The sequence below is a fragment of the Crassostrea angulata genome, chromosome 5 (assembly GCF_025612915.1).
Source record: "Crassostrea angulata isolate pt1a10 chromosome 5, ASM2561291v2, whole genome shotgun sequence".
Classification (NCBI taxonomy): domain Eukaryota; kingdom Metazoa; phylum Mollusca; class Bivalvia; order Ostreida; family Ostreidae; genus Magallana; species Magallana angulata.
This window is the reverse complement of record NC_069115.1, coordinates 51,809,343-51,826,534: the sequence shown is the minus strand read 5'-3', so window position 1 is coordinate 51,826,534 and position 17,192 is coordinate 51,809,343. Positions and strand designations below refer to the sequence as shown.

The window sequence follows — 17,192 nt, the reverse complement described above, 5'->3', positions numbered from 1 at the left end:
GAGGAATCAATAAGACAAAATTAAAAAAACTCTCTGAAGTATTTAAACTCAGAATGCAGGTGAATACCAAAGGCCCCCAAAATCAATGAGGATAGTGTTTTATCCCGACAGAGAGGTATGAAGTTAATTAATTTTTGTTGTTTGTGGGCCCTCTTGAAGCGTTTATCTGACTCACACGGTGTCCTTTTGTAGACATGCTGACCACAAGTACTGCATATTGCATGTCTGTACCTATCTATAGCATGTCAGCAAGGTCTGTAGATATCAACTTACCACAAGTTGGAAGAACTGCGGTTCTTTCCCAGAGTCTTGAAGAGGACAGCACCAGGGGCGGACTTTCTTCTAGCCGACAGGCTGCGAGTAGTCTGAAATAGATGGACAAGAGCAATTCTTTAAGAACCCATACTCCATATCGCTTTACATTCATTTGTATGGAAACTTCTTCCTTCTGAAAAACAAGGACTTCAATAAATCCATTCTTGGCCCTCTAACAATAATCCTGTATGGTTTACTATTCAAAATAAGGAAATAGTAACAATATACATATGTACGACCAAAATCTTAAATTACCTAAAATACTTGTTTTTTCTTAGTTAACTTATGTAGCTATACAATTTACATATACAAGGACAATTATCAAACATATTGATTGTTTAACAGAGAACAGAACACAGATATCATATCAAAGTAACAAAGTTATAGATTGAAATAGACATGAGTAATATACCGATATACAACTGTACATACCAATGAATTAAATGTGACATTTCTAGGAAACATCATTAATGTAAACACAATGCAACATCTGCACCTTAATCAGCAAGGTGAAAAGATATAGCGTACATAACATCAATGATCATTAACCAAGAGTTTATTACTTCATCCAAATTGCCATTAACAAACCTGCTAATTAAAATCCAAAAATCTCCGATTAAACAACTCAGGCCTCCGCAATTAATCCGAACCCGACAGAAACACGTCATATAACCAAAAATCCAAAACAAATTATGACAGGTGTGAACAAACGACAAACTATTTAGGTCAAATCTTTTTTACACAGATATATACAGAAAAAAAAAGGTTACAATAATCAATCAATGTATGATGTTCTCCATGCATTCATTTCACCGTTCGACACATGTTCCTTACGTTACACCTAGAATATCTCGGTTGTCCACGATACAATGCTATGGACATTCCCCCACATAAGGAAACAGATGTATAATTAATCCCCCGCGCATACACTCACCAGTATCTTCAGTCGTCGTCTCAAGCCTGAAAATTTTACCGTCATGGTCCCATATTCCTTTACCTTTGCATGATAATTTGAACGTTTGTCTTCTGGGTATTCAGAAATTCTAAAGCAAATTCCGGGACTAAATTATTCACACCAACTTAACATTCTACTCGATAAGCACATTTTAATTCATTAATCTACAGAGATTTTCATCTAATCATCTTTATAGCAAAAAAATGCACCAAATATGTAACCCAAGACATAGGTTGCAGGTTGAATGTCCTTCAAAATTAGCCGCCAAATTAAAAGAGCGTGAAATATGTATATTCTTCCATTATAAATGCCCACATAAGTGTGACAATTATTTCTCTAGTCGGTAGAAATAAGGATAGAAAGGTGAAATTCCTTAAAAGGTCAAACCCACTGCGGAAACAAAAGAATTTGTCTCTCATCTGTACATTGAACAAAAACTGGATCAAATTCAAAGGTTATGGATGAGAAACTCTGTCCTTTGTATGTAAACTATGTAGGATGGAGTTAGTATCTGTGTACTGAATAAGTCCCCTGGCCCCTTTGTCTATATCAGTGGGTGGGGTTTAGAATGTACTCAGGGAAGGGATCTGGAGACAGATTATTCAGATCACGAGGCATTCTTTAGAACTTCATTTTTTTTCTTTGGTAAAAAGATAGATTCTGTAGTGTTAAAATTCTAAGGAACATTTTTTGATAATCAGATGTAAATCTCCCTAGAAGAATTTTTAATTAATAACATAAATAATAGCACATTTGTATCACCAAAAAAACTAATTAAATTATCCTTAGTCTTGTACAACCTTAATGCCATTATAAGTCCTGAACAAATCATCTTGGGATTTTTTCTCTTTATACCAACAGTGAGTAGAGAACCAAAAGCTGTGAAAACATTTCATATATCAAATAAAAAATGAAACACTCTCCAGTAGAAGATTGGACCTGAGTCTCAAGTACCCTACAGCAGTAAAACCTGCCAAAGTTCCCCTTAACCGTCTCAAAAAGTAAGCCCCATGTTTTGCATAGCACGATCAGCTCATCTCTTGGCATGTTTTCCAAAATGAAGATCTGGGAGCTTACCTTTTCCTGGTTCTTAATAAATGCTTTTTCTGGTCAAGTGCAGATTTTCAATCATTTTCCTCTCAAATAAGGGTAAATTCTTCATTCTGAATAATGCTTGCGGTGTCTGTGCACACAATAAAGCCACTATCCAACTGGTGCCATGAACGAAGATCGTCCACCAAAAGACTATTGTACAGTCAATTCGATTTTGGGATTTATCTTGTTGAGAGATAAAAAATCTGCATTTATCACTGAAGAGCTTTTAAAGTGAAAATTCCCTAGTGTTAAATTAACACAGTTATTCACTCCTTCCAAAAAGAAAATTGTCACTTCAATCAAAAACACAGAATTGATCTTGTAGCTTGCAGGGTACATAAACCTCCCAGCTTATCGCTGCCTTTTTTTGTCCCTTCGCCAAGAGGCTCATGGAATGGTCATACTGGAGATATTCTTTTTACAAAGAGGTCCCAGGATTCACCTGTTGTGAGGATATGGCCTCTTAATATCAAAGTTTAATTATGCCTTTTTGAATGGAACATTCAACATGGATCTGGGCTTTATGCTTGGGGTATTTAATCTAATCCAAATTGTTGTGCACCAAGCCAGTCATCTGTTGTGTGTAGACGTCAGTTCCCCATGTCAAACACTTCCATGATCTGTGTACATACCTTATCAAAAAACGGACTGATCACAAATTTCAATGTTCCTGGATATGTCACTATAGGTATTAGTACAAGAGCTTCTATGCTCTGCCAATATAAACCAATTCCGTTCACACAGCTAAGGCTTTTACAAAAATAAGGAATTTGGCCTACTCAAACCAAGCTCATTTGGAAATCATAATGTTTGGACAAAAGATTTTCTATTTTTCTCGTTACACAGGTCAGTTTCATAACCAAACAAAGGAAACATGAAGAATACACAGAGCAATAGTACACATCTTGTGGCGGTTTCCTTGCGGCTTCCCAGCAAGAAGTTCTATCAGAAGGGAACATAATACCTAGCGCTGGATGAGAAATTCCTTGACAAATGTAAACTAAACTATGCATCACCTGTTTCTTTGGAAACTCTTTTCAAATCAAAATTACAAAACTTTGTAGCCCACAACAAAGAAAGCTAGGGTAATGAAAGAAATTCGGCCTTGCACCATTGAATTCTAAAGCCACGCAAAGTTTAAAATCCATCTCCCTCTTCTTTATAAATTTTTTTCGAAAATAATAAATGACCATCTATTTCAAAACAAAAAGAATTCGGTTAAAAGCCAAAATATAATTGCATGAGAGGAATTTAAAACTTTAGAAGGGGTGAGCCACAGTATAGATTTCTATGCTTTCTGAAATAGACCCTATTCATTGAGACCCCTGGATGTCTCTGAAAAAACCTTGTACTCTTTATTTCACTTGTCACATTGCGATTCAGTGTTCACTGCACACGAGAATCAATTTAAATAGACACAGAATCAATAAGCCATACCCCACTTTGTAACCTTGTTCTATGATCACCCGCAGATGAGAGTTATTGCCCTCTCTATAAAAAAAATAGTTATAGTGCATTAAAAGGAGGAAAACATAAAAATTAACTATCTCCACTGTAAAGGAGCAATTCCTGAACAATTTGATCACATCTCAAGTCAATTAGGTCAACCCGGGACAAAATCGGTCTTACCTGTCATACCGAAAACAAGATGGATAATATGCACGATTCTGACACAATGCCGGTTGCACTTAAATGCACTGATTATCAGCTAACCATGTCTCATTTCGAGATGAGAAAACTTACTGGTGGTGTATTATCCCTGAGCTGAAGATCATCATTAGGAAACCGTTGTTGAATTCGATCCATTTTGATTTGGTCGTTATTTGTCCCAAGTTCATCCTCATGCTCTCTCACCATCTACAATGAGACGAGTTTGATATTAGCTAGCTTAAAAAATTATCTTAGAAAAATAGGTAAAGAGAAACATGAACATTGTTTTTCAGGAGGTGAGCATTTGAAATTTCATTGAAAATACTTCCATAAAAGTGAAAAAGAGTTGACAGGGATTTACTACCTGATTTTTTTTTTGCCCTTGTCAGTTTAAAAAATGGGCCCCGATTAATAAAATAGTCATACTCATTTAATAAGTCATACATATATATTAATGAGGGCCTGTCAACAGTTTTGTGTATTATTGTCTTTAATAGCAGGTATCAAAAGATAAACCCATATAATTGATAAACTCCGTCACAAAAGCTGTTCATAGAAAACTATTTTAGAAAAGTATAAAGAATCTTCTTTGATGTTTAGTAAACACAACACCCAAAGTGGCAGTCCAAAAAAGGGAAGACCTTTCATTGACTGAATCTAAATTGACATTATAATCTCCACTGACGTCAACAAGTGCTGTTTTTATCACGATATCGATATCAGCATAGGATATTATCACCTGCTTCAAATAGCTTAACAAACAGTTAATCTATCCCTTTTTTTCTGTGATTGGTGTAAATTACTAAGGGACAAATTTGCAAAGTATTAGCAGGAAGCACCCAGCACTTCCAGTTATAACTGATTACCAGGGTATTCACATCCAAAAAAAATACTAATTCAAGAGAGCTTCCAAAAAAACACTGTTTAACATTCTTTTTCTTCAAAAATTTAATCAACTTCCAATTTATTCAAAAGTGCTTTCATATAGGGCATTGAAATTGAATTTGACTCTAAATTTTTCAGTTTTCATTAAATTAATCTCATGCAAATAAAATAATGAACTTTACCCAAACTGTATCAAAGATCCTTGCATCCAGAATCATGAGAAGCCGTTTTCAATATCAATTAATTAACTGAGTTAATGCAGAAATGAATACTGAGTTTTTCTCTCCTTAACATTCAAAGCAATTATGGGAGGACAGATATTATTTCTGACTGGACAGCAACATTTCCTCATAACAATCCCATGATGCTTTGAGAGATAAACACGTCCAGAGAAAAACAGGTTAGGACAATGTGACAGATTATGACCAAACATTGCAAGCACAGACTTCTGTATTATGAAGATTTTCGTAGAAGACGCCACAATTTGATTGACAGGTGGGGGCCTTGTGTTATGAACATGTATATGTGGATATTAACGATCTAACGCAAGAAATTGACATCAATCATTAAGGTAATGATGTCATATTTGACCAGTGAACTGTCGTACTTGCATTCTTATTACAAATTCCAGAAATAAATGGCTGGTTTTACGTTATATTTTGCCCTTAATTATCAGCTAGACCAGGGCTTTGTGACACAGGGGGAATTTTTCCTGAACAAAACAAACATAAGAATTCCATTTTACCTAACCCTTCCCCTACCTCACTAAGAAAAACAAATTATATGACTTGTAATTATTAATTATCAAAGATAATAATACTAAAAGCCAAATTTTTATTCTTGCTATTGAATGGACATGAACTGCAAAGTCTAGTAAACATTGAAAATTATTGCAATATTTGTCAAACTACTGCCCATACATCAGCTACTCATGAGACATTCTCATGGCAAGATCTAATCTATAGAGTTGATATTATCCTATCTTCTATTGCTGACTTTAAATCTTCAGTGTAGCCTTTAAGTTATTTTTGCTTTGAAGATCTGTAATTAACACCTGAATAATTGAAGTCCATCTCTTACTATTTACAACCCTAACTTTATTTATCTACCTACACAATAAAACAACCTATAGCCAGCAATACAAATATATCTCCAATTCTACTGGCAATCTCAGATGAACCGAGTAACCGTTACTAAATATGCCTTTTTGTATTGTCTTTAATACATGATTCCAAGTTCAAATAAACATCTATAGAACTTTTAACTCTGCACTTGGAACCTGATGTTCCAATAACAGATAGATAGATTAATTCTCAAGTCAAGAGAATGCTCAGCTTGAAAAAAGTAACAAATCAGGTCTAGAAGTGCTTGTCATTCTTTCTGTATAACTGCAAGTATTAAATAAGGGCTCACATAATAAATCAGGTAATGAAATCAAAACAGAATGTAAAGAAAAGCTAGCACATTCAAAATCTCAGGACAGAATCAAGGATAGAATGACACAAACTGTAGTTTTGTATAGCAGTGTTTTTATTAGGAAGCTCTCTTCAATACAACTTCCTGGCTTTGCATTCAGAGAATCTGGCGAGGACACGACCGCGGGTGTTTACAGATCAAACCCACCCTTACTCCCGACAAAAGGTGAGAAAATTACCCAGGGCGTTGAATTCATCTCAAGAAGATGTGGATGTCTAGATTTTGGTCTATTTCTACCCCATTCAGCTGTGTGCCTGCTCAAATTCCCTGGCATTTAGTGGCATTAGAAAACTCTAGTTACACCTTAAAATATGACTTTAGTTTTATGCCAATATGCCATTTAAAATGCTAGACAGAATGAATCGTATTTAATGCCAAGTTATTTCAATCTTTCATTAGATTAAAGTGGGAAAAATTTATTGCAAAGCAATATAAATATTTATAATTTTTTTCTTCTTCATAAAATCTATTTACAAATATGCCCCATTTGCATAATTATCACATCATCTACATTGGTAAAAGGTAAACAAAACATCTCCTAAAACAGACATTAACTTTCCACTAGTTCTAAAATTGGAAAGAACTTAATAAACCTTACATAAATCAGACCAATACCGGAGCATTTAAGTTCATGGATGTTTTCAAAGAAAAACTTTTTTGATGTAAAATATCTTAAACTATTTTAAAACATATTTAGGCTTGACAACAAAACATTTTTTTCTTCTTCTGCTATTTGCTGACGTATAGGAGATTTCTATTTCGTAAACAAGGGGTAATTTATTCTGGCGATATGCATCTTGCGGGCCTGTGTTTATGACACCTTGTCTTTGGTGACACACTCTGCTTCACAATCGGTTGTGAAATTATTTTTGTCTTTTATCCTTTTAGTTATAGACCTAAGAATAGGAAGACACAATAAAAAGATTATAATCTTAATTTCCGTCATGAAAATACATTAGCTTATGAAGCATCTCCTGACGTTTATGACAAATGCGTAAAATTCAATAGAACAATTGTTGAAATATGCCTAAGGAATCCAAATTCAAACAATTGCACATCCACTATAGGGCTCTGTGATGCTGAAGGAAGTGGGCTACATTTTAGTTAAAATACACTATTGTCAGATCACAAAACAACTATATGGACTCCAGATCGCATGTATACATCATTAATGATCATTTAAATAAATGCACCACATATATTGACGTAAAAAAAAGATAAGCAATAAAACTGGATGCATGCATTTAAATTCCATGCTAGAAACAACTGTCATCCAGAAGGATAGTTAATGGCCATGCAAACATTAATCTTCCCCATAGTAAAGAAGATAATTAATATTGCCCTACTAGGCTTTTTTTGGCCCCATGATTGGCTTTATCACTGACTTACTGTTTTGGCCCTATAGGTCTTAATCATTGACTTTTGTTTTGGCCCTACTGGCTTTATCTCGGCTTACAGTTTTGGCCCTATTGGCTCTACTATTGACTTACAGTTTTTGCCCTATTGGCTTCTATCATTGTCTTAGTGTTTTGGCTATATATGCTCTTAATCCTTGACTTTTGTTTGGCCCTACTGGTTTTATCATTGATTTACAGTTTTTGCCCTATTGGCTTTATCATTGACTTACAGTTTTGGCCCTATTGGCTTTATCATTGACTTACAGTTTTGGCCCTGTTGGCTGCCTTGCTGAGGTCCTCATAGTCGGGATGCTGAGGATCTGTGTCTTCTAGAAGGTCGCTCAAATATTTCTCATAATCTGGGATTCTCTGAACCTGTAACAACAATAAAATACTTCAATCAACACAGAAACTTAACATCTAGTCCCAATATCACAATTCCCAGTAAAATTGGTTCAAACTCAGAGAGTAATATGAAGATCATGTAACCTTCAGGTTTCAAAATTCTTCTTTTATTGAAATAAATGAAACTGCACCTATATAACCATCAGGTTTTATCTTATTTGAGTGCCCAATTTTTCAAAAGCATAGCGTAAACCTAGTGTCTTGAGGAGTGTCACGTCTGATCTAATTGACAATGCGTGGAGGGCTGTATGGACCACCAATATTTAATACTTCTGATTTTGAATTGAAAATGAAATGACATAATTTCTTCAAGGTAAATTGAACTACTATGTCAAACACTGGCTGGGAAATCAAATTTGTAATTTGAAAGTGCATTCAACAATTTATTCAATACACAGTCAGAACACCTTTGGCCTCCCACATCTGTTCGATAATTGGATTTGTTCTTAAGCTTACGATCGTATACAATGCACGGTCATTGAAAGGGGTTGTACAAGTTCAATACTACATCTTGGTTCACTTACATTCTTTGTTATTTCATTCTTGCATCATAATATTAATTGCTGACCCCAAAATAGAAACAGATTTTCATTCAAATCGAGAGTTTAATTCTACTCAAAATTTACAATCCTGTGTTTAATCTTGATCATCTCATGATTGTTGACTAAGAATCAATGGGGAATGTACCATGTGATACTCTCTATTTTAAATATTTCAAAATGTCTTCATGTAGATAACAATACACAATCCCTGTGACTGTTTCATTCATAACGTTCCACGATATATGTAAAGAATAACTCAATGAGATTGCAAATCGTGACCCCCTGACGATTGAAGATTTACAAACTTCACACAACAAGCTCAAACTGAATACCTGGCAGGTACAATGATCATAAAGTAGGTCAAGTATATCATGCAGCCATAGAAATGATGGGCGCTGTGGTATCTATAGGATTGGCCCAATGGTGCCACAATTGTTCTACATATATCTATGTCAAATTCTTGTGGCTTTTTAAAAGATCTACAGCCATGGATTAAGTTTCTTAAATATATACCCATGTTTTCTTAGTTTTCACTGACATTAAAGCCCAAACTGAAATTATATTATCAAAGCCATTAATATTGCTTTCATGTTGATTGCTGGTTTCTTTCCTGATGTTTTTAAATATCCCAAGCTGAAGCCATTTAATTTTGTGGCCAGTAAATAAAAGGAGAGATAACCATATTAAGATTTTTATTGTTAATTATTTCACTTTTTACAGGAGTTCTGGCCCGCAGGTATTCCGAATTCATTGTTCACAACACTCAAAGTCAAGAGGGATGAAGGGATTAAATTAGCGATACTGATTGTTCTCTATGAGTTTGTGGTACAGGAAATTTAACAGCATTGTTCCATTTCAATTAACAGCCCGACTTCTAGCATTCCTACCTCTGCCATGCCCTTGGTTTCAACCGTAGAGAATACTCTAATCCATTAATCTAAAATACATTAAATTGCTCTGTTCAGTAACGATGAACAATGTAAAATATTCCATACATGTAATAAAAGGTAAATACACTGATTAAATGTATTTAACCCTTTCAGACCTGTTTGTAGCAAACCCTGATAAATCAATGTCGCATTTGGTATTTTCCATGCAAGTCCTCAGGACCTGCTTTAACATACTGCATATTACATGCAGATATTAATCAAATGCAGAGTGCAGCAATTTTTTTTACACACGGGGCTGACTAAAAGATTTGGAAAGAGAACCACAAGAACTAAGTCATATACAGATACCGGTACATTTTCAATATTTGGATCATATCTTAAGTTTTATACATACACCAAGGCACTTCCTCCAATAAAATAAAGTCATAAAACCCGTGTCCCGAAAGTGATAGCATATACATTCAGCTCTTTAAGGTATCCATAGCATTATGTATGTACATAGAAAGTACCTCAAAATCCACCTCATTGTCTTTTGCACTCCAATGCAGGTGCCATTCCACCGCCATGTGCATATCAAAAAACATGGTTGAATTTCACACAAATTAATATATTCCTGAACCACAACACAACCAAACTGTAGGCATTAAGAGACTGTAAAACGTACTCTACTGTGACAAATATTTGCTGGATTGATTAATTTTATTGTTTTATTGTTACAAGGCAAACTTTATAACACAGTAATATAGCTTCCTTACTCTTCACTATCAGTGAGGGGACATTATTGGGGGGAACATTATAATTCTTACAAACTTTACCCTTATTTGGCATACACCCACTTGACTGGGTATTAACACTTGCACAAGAAATGTCGTCACAGTTTTTACAACCTCAATGTTTCTTCAACCTTTAGCTGAGTATTTGTGGAGGTCTGTCACTTAAAAGATCAAACATCAAAATATATGGGGCCTTTCAAACCTTGTCTGATAAGTATCAATGGCTAAAAAAACTTACATGTAAATCTATACAAACATTGTCTGCCTTTAGCCAAAAAAACCAAACAATTTGCAAAACTTTCTGAATGTTTGAGTAAAGAGTTGCTATACTACCTAAACAATAACAAGTACTGTTTTATCTAAACCAAAGCAAAACTAAAGACCTAAATGACTTTACATGAGAGGTTACCATGGAAGTTTTACCTTCTGTCACACACTTCATACTATGTCATTCATAAATCCATCCCCCTGAAATTCTGACAATAAAAACTGCCCTATTAGTACAAGAACAACTGAGGGGCCAAACTCTCTGTTTTGCATTGGCTCTAACCCTTAGTAATTTTATATTTATTTTAAATATCCCAATCCCATGTTTCATATGTGAATACATAAAAGAGCTATGCAAGTGATAGACCAAGGATGAAAAGTCTAGACAATAAGTATCTTGGTCAATTCCATACTTGATTAGTAAGAGTAATACCTAGGAGTAACCTAGAGAGAGATCAAAGGTGATCACAGCCCTAATTGTGTACACTATGCTTAAAACCTGAGCAAATTTACTTAGATGTAGGGGATCTTGTCCCAGACCCAGATAGTTGCTGGAGAGAGGAGAGAATCAGGTAAGCCTTAAAGGTGCAAGTGTATGCTCCTGTCCGGTCAACTTTTGATCTGGGATTAACAGTTTGGAATAGATGGTGTTAAGTTTTATCAGTGGGTCGACACAGATTAATTGACAACTTCTTTGTAATTGCATTGTACACAGACTTTGATAAAAGTCATATCATCTAACAATACAAGGGCCTTATCAACATCCTTATCAAGAGAGCTAATGAATTCTGTATTAGAATTCGGGATAAAGGGACACATTGATAAGGGCGTGAAAAAAATTGAAATACTTGAGCTCATATCAGTATTTAGTGTCTGATGTATACTCTGAAACAATTTTCTGAAAGATCATAGTCAGTGAAAAACGCTGTAAAGAACATGAGTTTTCTACAAAGAGACATGCAGAGAACTGTTCAAAGTGTCTACCTGATCTTGTTAACCTTAAACCAATGACCTTGTTAGGTAAAACAAATCTTGATTCAATCAGGTGGTACGGGTGATTGAGTTTTTGGAGATAGGAGGTGAAGGTTACAGTGGAATACAATGGAGGTCCCACAGTCAGGTGATTGGATCTAAAGAGGTCCCTATCAGAACATCAAGCATCAGATAACAAGTAACAGCTTAAAACAAACCCTTGTCTTACACCCGTCATCAATTTCTGCCATATCACTGACCGAATGGGAGACTGTCCAAAATTGGTCCTGCCACACACATACATTATGAAATGTCATAAATCTCTTCAGATCTAGTTTCTGTTACAATGGAAACTTGCGATAAGATTGTCAAATTTGCATCATGATGTTTCATTTCTTTGATCACACCTGCACACATTTACCAAAGAGAGTAATAAAGTTCCAAAACATTGCAATATTTCATTTTTTAATATAGTTTGTTGAATGAAGCTCTTTATTTTGGAAATTTTTCACAATGTTTGCAAGCCATTGTGATCACTGTGTCACCATCTACAATACACAGAAAATTTACAACTACTGATATCAAAATGCAATAAAAATCTGTGTCCCTCATAATTGGTTTTCTTAATATTTCAATAGAACAGAGGTATGATGCCCAACTGTGGAACAAATAAATTGATAAAGGAATTTTAAAAGCCACCACCATAAAATAAGAAGGTGTCAAGCAGTCATTGCCATCAAACATCATAATTTTTGGCTAACTGAAACTTGCGAAAAACAAGACATAGGACCAGAGTCTCCAAATTTGGCATTCCTCTTGTCGTGAGACCAAACTCAGCAAGTCTTGAAACAGCAATTAAGGAGCGAATTGATACCCACTGATTACAATCTACAGAGCATGCTCACACATAACCTAGACACCTCGGAACAAACACCCTGCATGTGTAAGCCGCTATCTATCATCTCACAATGCCCCACTTTGTTGCATTCTGAGGGATCGTTGGGGAGCTCTTGAAGATGCACCCGGTAACTCGGGCACGTTGTATTGTGCTGGGGTCAGGTCTGGAATGGGCCTGCACACTATGCAGTTGAGTAAAAGATCAGGAAGAATGCAAACACTCGAGAAGACACTTGCAAATGAATAAATCTCCAATAACAATCCATTCCTATATAGGAAGCTTAAAGGGTTTTATCAAGAAGATCTTTGAACAACTAGAATGCCAAAAAGTGAAATTAAGAGTAATGAATTTAGAGTATACATAGACCCTACATAGAGTTAATATTAAAGGTTACTCACCATTCCAAATACCAAGCATTGGTTTAATTCTACTACTAACAGTTGATACACAGATTTATCAAATATAATTCACAGTTATTAAATATTCCACTGAATAAGCTTACATGGCCATTACAAAAGACACAATGCAGGAGAAGCTCCCCTGAGCCTTCCTGTCATTAGACAGTTTATCATTATTGATAGCTTGACAAACCCTCACCCCAGGGGAAGCTGATTCAATGGGAAAAAAACAACAAACAACAAAGACTGCTACTTATTACAAGATATAACAGATTAGGGACAAGAAAGCACCTCCCTAACCATTGTAAGGCAGGCTTGTAAGACATATCGATGACAGACTATGTGTTCCGGACTATTCATAACACATTAACTCTGTTGGCCATTGTTTGTGCTGGCTCCTCAGGGGAGAGAACTGGTGACATAAACACTACCTGACTTTGATCACTTAACCCGTCTCAGGTGAAACCCAGGTAATAGGGGAGGGAAAGTAATAATTTCATGATTAATTATTCTTTGATCCACCTTTCAATGAAACAAGCTGGTCTGTTCAAGTTGATATGACAAATGATGGCTTGTAGAGTGTATTGACCATGATATGTTTAGTAAACTTGAGGCTGTGCCAACCAGTGAAACCCATCAGTATAATCCTCTGTCTTTTATATACCTTTCCCCTAAACTCTTTAGACCATTATCGAATTGCTTCTGTCAAAACAGATCATAAAAATTTCAGGGTCTTATCTGTTCCTTCCATTGAAATCATTTTATGAATTATTACAAGATGTTCTGGTTATTGCAAACATTTCTGTATAAGAACCCTAAGTCAATGACATCAGGTCTAACCAAGTGGACAAATGTTGTCCTCTCACCTCTTCAGATTGGGTCTCGGGTTCATTTTGAACCACCTGAACCTGCTGTTTCTGAATCACATGTCCCATTTCTCTGGCTAATCCTGCCGAATAACAGATGACATGCGAATCCTCCTAAATTGAATCTTGTTGGTTTTGAGTTCATTAACACTGCAATCCTCCATAATCATGACTGTTTCCCTCCTACCCACATACCCCCATCTCCCATCTGACAATCACTGACTTCCATCGGACTCCGCAAACAGAAAAACCAAAAATTCCAACGTAGCAACACAGGTGTTGATACATTATAATTAAGCAAATGTAACAATCAGTCTCGTCTTGAATTTCACTTCTCTGAGTTGTCAGCCAATATGAGAAGATGGCACCGGAAAGTTATCCTCATTAATATGCCCTGTCTATAAAAGTTTAAACCCCAGACCAGGTTGTAAAAATCAATTTCGTTTACTTGATACATACACTTGAAAATCAATTCCCTGTGCCGAAGTATTCCTCTCTGGTACATGTATTTATATGTACAAATACTTGGTAGGTAAAATATAAGCAAAATCCCTGGGCTTTAAATCCTGTGGAGATCGAATGATTTTTACACATAATATGTGAAAGCCAGGGGTCTAATATTAAACTCCCTCTGCTGAGCAGGTACCCTGAAATTGACACGAATCACATGTTGGGATCTCCATCTTTGTTTACAGGTTGCTGAGGAATTCCATTGTGGAAGAGAGTCCTAATTGATTATTCATGAAACAAATATAAAATCTGCTGCAGCGAAACTCTTTATTCAATACCATCAAATGCCTGCAGAGACAAGCTCAAAATGAACGGGGAATTTGCGGCTCTAAAGAAGGGTTTTCTCACCCCATCGAGTAACTTCAATGGCAAATGATATTTCTACTGTTTAAACAATAATGAAAAATGGCTCTTGAGGTATCTACTGGTTGTATGCTAAGCCTTACAAGACTTTTCAATTGCTTTGACCTCCAATTTTCTTTGACAATGTGGCATTCTGTGCCAATTGTGTGTTTGCTTTGGTATTTACTGAGTTCTACCTGTGAAGATCAATGAAATAAATGACAGAGCCCAGACATCTTCATGTCTTTTCCCATACTGTTAAAAGTCATTATATCCTGCAATATTACACATTCCAGAGTGCAATGCAAGCATTCAAAAGAGCATTACTATATATATGTGACTCATTACTTACACCCTTTGTGAGATTGTCACCTTATCTGATAAAGGTTACAGAAGCACCAGTTTCTGGACATAAAATCTGATGGGGGTGGGTGGGTGGGTGGGGGTGTGAGAGGGCAAGCAAGAAGGACTATTATTTAGCTTCGTTTTTTTTTTTAAGTAGTGAACATTTATAATGAGAACAAAGTTAAGCTAAGTGTAATCTGATTCGTAAACATTTCAATTGCCTGAAATATCCATTCATGAATGAAAAAAAAATTACTTATGAAAATCTGTAAAATTTCACTACCTTTCTGTGTTAAATACTAGCATCAACATTTGTGCATTGAATTTACCAGAACACTCTTTAAATGAATCAAAGAGTTGTACAAATTACTGTATCTAGAACCTTTAGAGGTCTTTAAATGGATCAGAAATGCTCTTTATATACATCCACAATGTATATGTGACCTTACAATTCAAGCGAACTTCGTCTTCTAGACAGTGCCTAGGGACCACTGAACAACTTAAAAACATGCTTGTTAAATGGTGACCACTCCTTTACAATGGCAAGGTTCAAATGGCTGGGGTAGGTGAAGATTTAGGATGATGGCCAAAACACTGGGTTTATAAATTCAATGGTTCCCATTGCTGGAAATTTGGATATAGAAGGTTGTCAGAGAGGTATCAAAGATTGGAATATGAGGACTTTGATAACAAGGAAGTCCCCAGCAATGTTCCTCTAGCAAGTTCATCTTCATTTTTTACAGTTGCAAGAACCAATTTCTTATGTACATGTATACTATACAAGTGTTCAGAAAAATCAACAAATCTACTTCCAAATTCGTACTAATCATCAAGATGTATGTGTTTATTTATGAAGCACCAAATATGTCAACTGAAACATTACAATTTCCTTTAGACATACCAAAATATTTATTACCATCACTACCTATAGTCAAACTTCCTTGTAACGAAAAAACCTCCACTTACTGACAAAAGCTGTACATTTTCTGGATAGTTGAATATATCCACCATGGTTTATAATACACAATCAAAAGTTCACATCCTAAATTCCACGTAGCCCCAAAAATATGGTGACACTGGGGTCCTGTGGTGGCATTTAGAATCAGTATAAATCCTGGCTGAACTACATGTATCTAGGTCTGTCCTCATCTTGTACCCACTGACAGTGGGCCTCTATCATCCAGAAAATGGGGTCTGGAGTTCTAGCTGATACTGTCCCAACACAAGATACATATCTCATACAGCCAAAAGACAAATGCTCACTTCCTTCCTTCACTGCTTAGGCAAATTATAGCATTTGCATTATTATGCAACTGTTTCATTTAGCCTTTCTCAGTTACATTATAAGAAATGTACGATATTTTTCTAATTTGTCTGCCAGATATGGTTATCCAAAACAATGCCAAAAAAACTTCCCAGAGTGCATTTCAAAACACAACACATATGTATCTCACAAATGATATGAAAAAGTAATTATTTTGATATGAAACGGACTGCGAAAGGTAGTGTGCACCACTTTGCTTACCTGTGTAGGCCAGGTGGGTTTTTTCACCTGAGGGTGTGTGGTGACACAGGCTGTGATGAATTTGTTACATGTTGCCTTTAGTCAACCTCCAATCCTATTCTAATGTAACCATGTCCAGGCAAGCTGTCAACATGGCCCAAGGACCGCTCATCAACAATGCAAAATGACCACCAAACAGTCCATTATCATTTATCTTTATTAATATAACCATAAATATTTGCAGTCATGCATCTGCAGTACACAAACACTAGGGTTGGATTGACCACTCTACATGACTCTACATTTAAGAGAGATGCATAGCTTTTTGATGGTGAGGACAGCTGCTATTTTCAATCCTTCTTTCTTACTCTTTTTTCATGTGTCATTTTAATCTTATACATTACAAAACAATAGCAACACTCAAACAGGACAAATTAAAACCTTCTTTAATAATACAAAGTCTATGTGATGTATTACTGTTCCATCTTCTTAAGATGACAACTGTTTGGTGCCAAAAAATCAAAACAAGTGCAATCCTTTTGTCAATAACTTGGCTTAACCTTTACATTTCACAGCATTAGTCTGGCATACTTTTCCTGACATTGAAATGGCAATCATTGAAATGGCAATTAAAGCTTAATTCTAGCGACATAGTTTTGCTTTTTTAACCCCATTTGTGATTGAGGAAGTGCCATTGATGAAGGCCT

The 17,192-nt window shown here is 35.6% G+C and overlaps 1 protein-coding gene across 13 annotated transcripts in view; it reads right to left on the bottom strand.

Annotated features, from left to right (window-relative positions):
* The window catches only part of LOC128184240 (uncharacterized), a 105,933-nt gene that overhangs the window by 23,861 nt on the left and 64,880 nt on the right, over nucleotides 1–17,192 (bottom strand). For 11 of the 13 annotated variants that reach the window (XM_052853650.1, XM_052853652.1, XM_052853653.1 and 8 more), the window contains 3 exons: nucleotides 8,038–8,148; nucleotides 4,109–4,222; nucleotides 274–365 (listed from right to left, as the gene is read on the bottom strand). In XM_052853650.1, coding sequence (XP_052709610.1) covers nucleotides 274–365; nucleotides 4,109–4,222; nucleotides 8,038–8,148 — 317 coding nt within the window. Of the gene's footprint in view, nucleotides 1–273; nucleotides 366–4,108; nucleotides 4,223–8,037; nucleotides 8,149–13,784; nucleotides 13,959–15,947; nucleotides 16,282–17,192 lie in introns of those variants that run through there. The other 2 variants (XM_052853661.1, XM_052853659.1) reach the window with 2 other exon arrangements.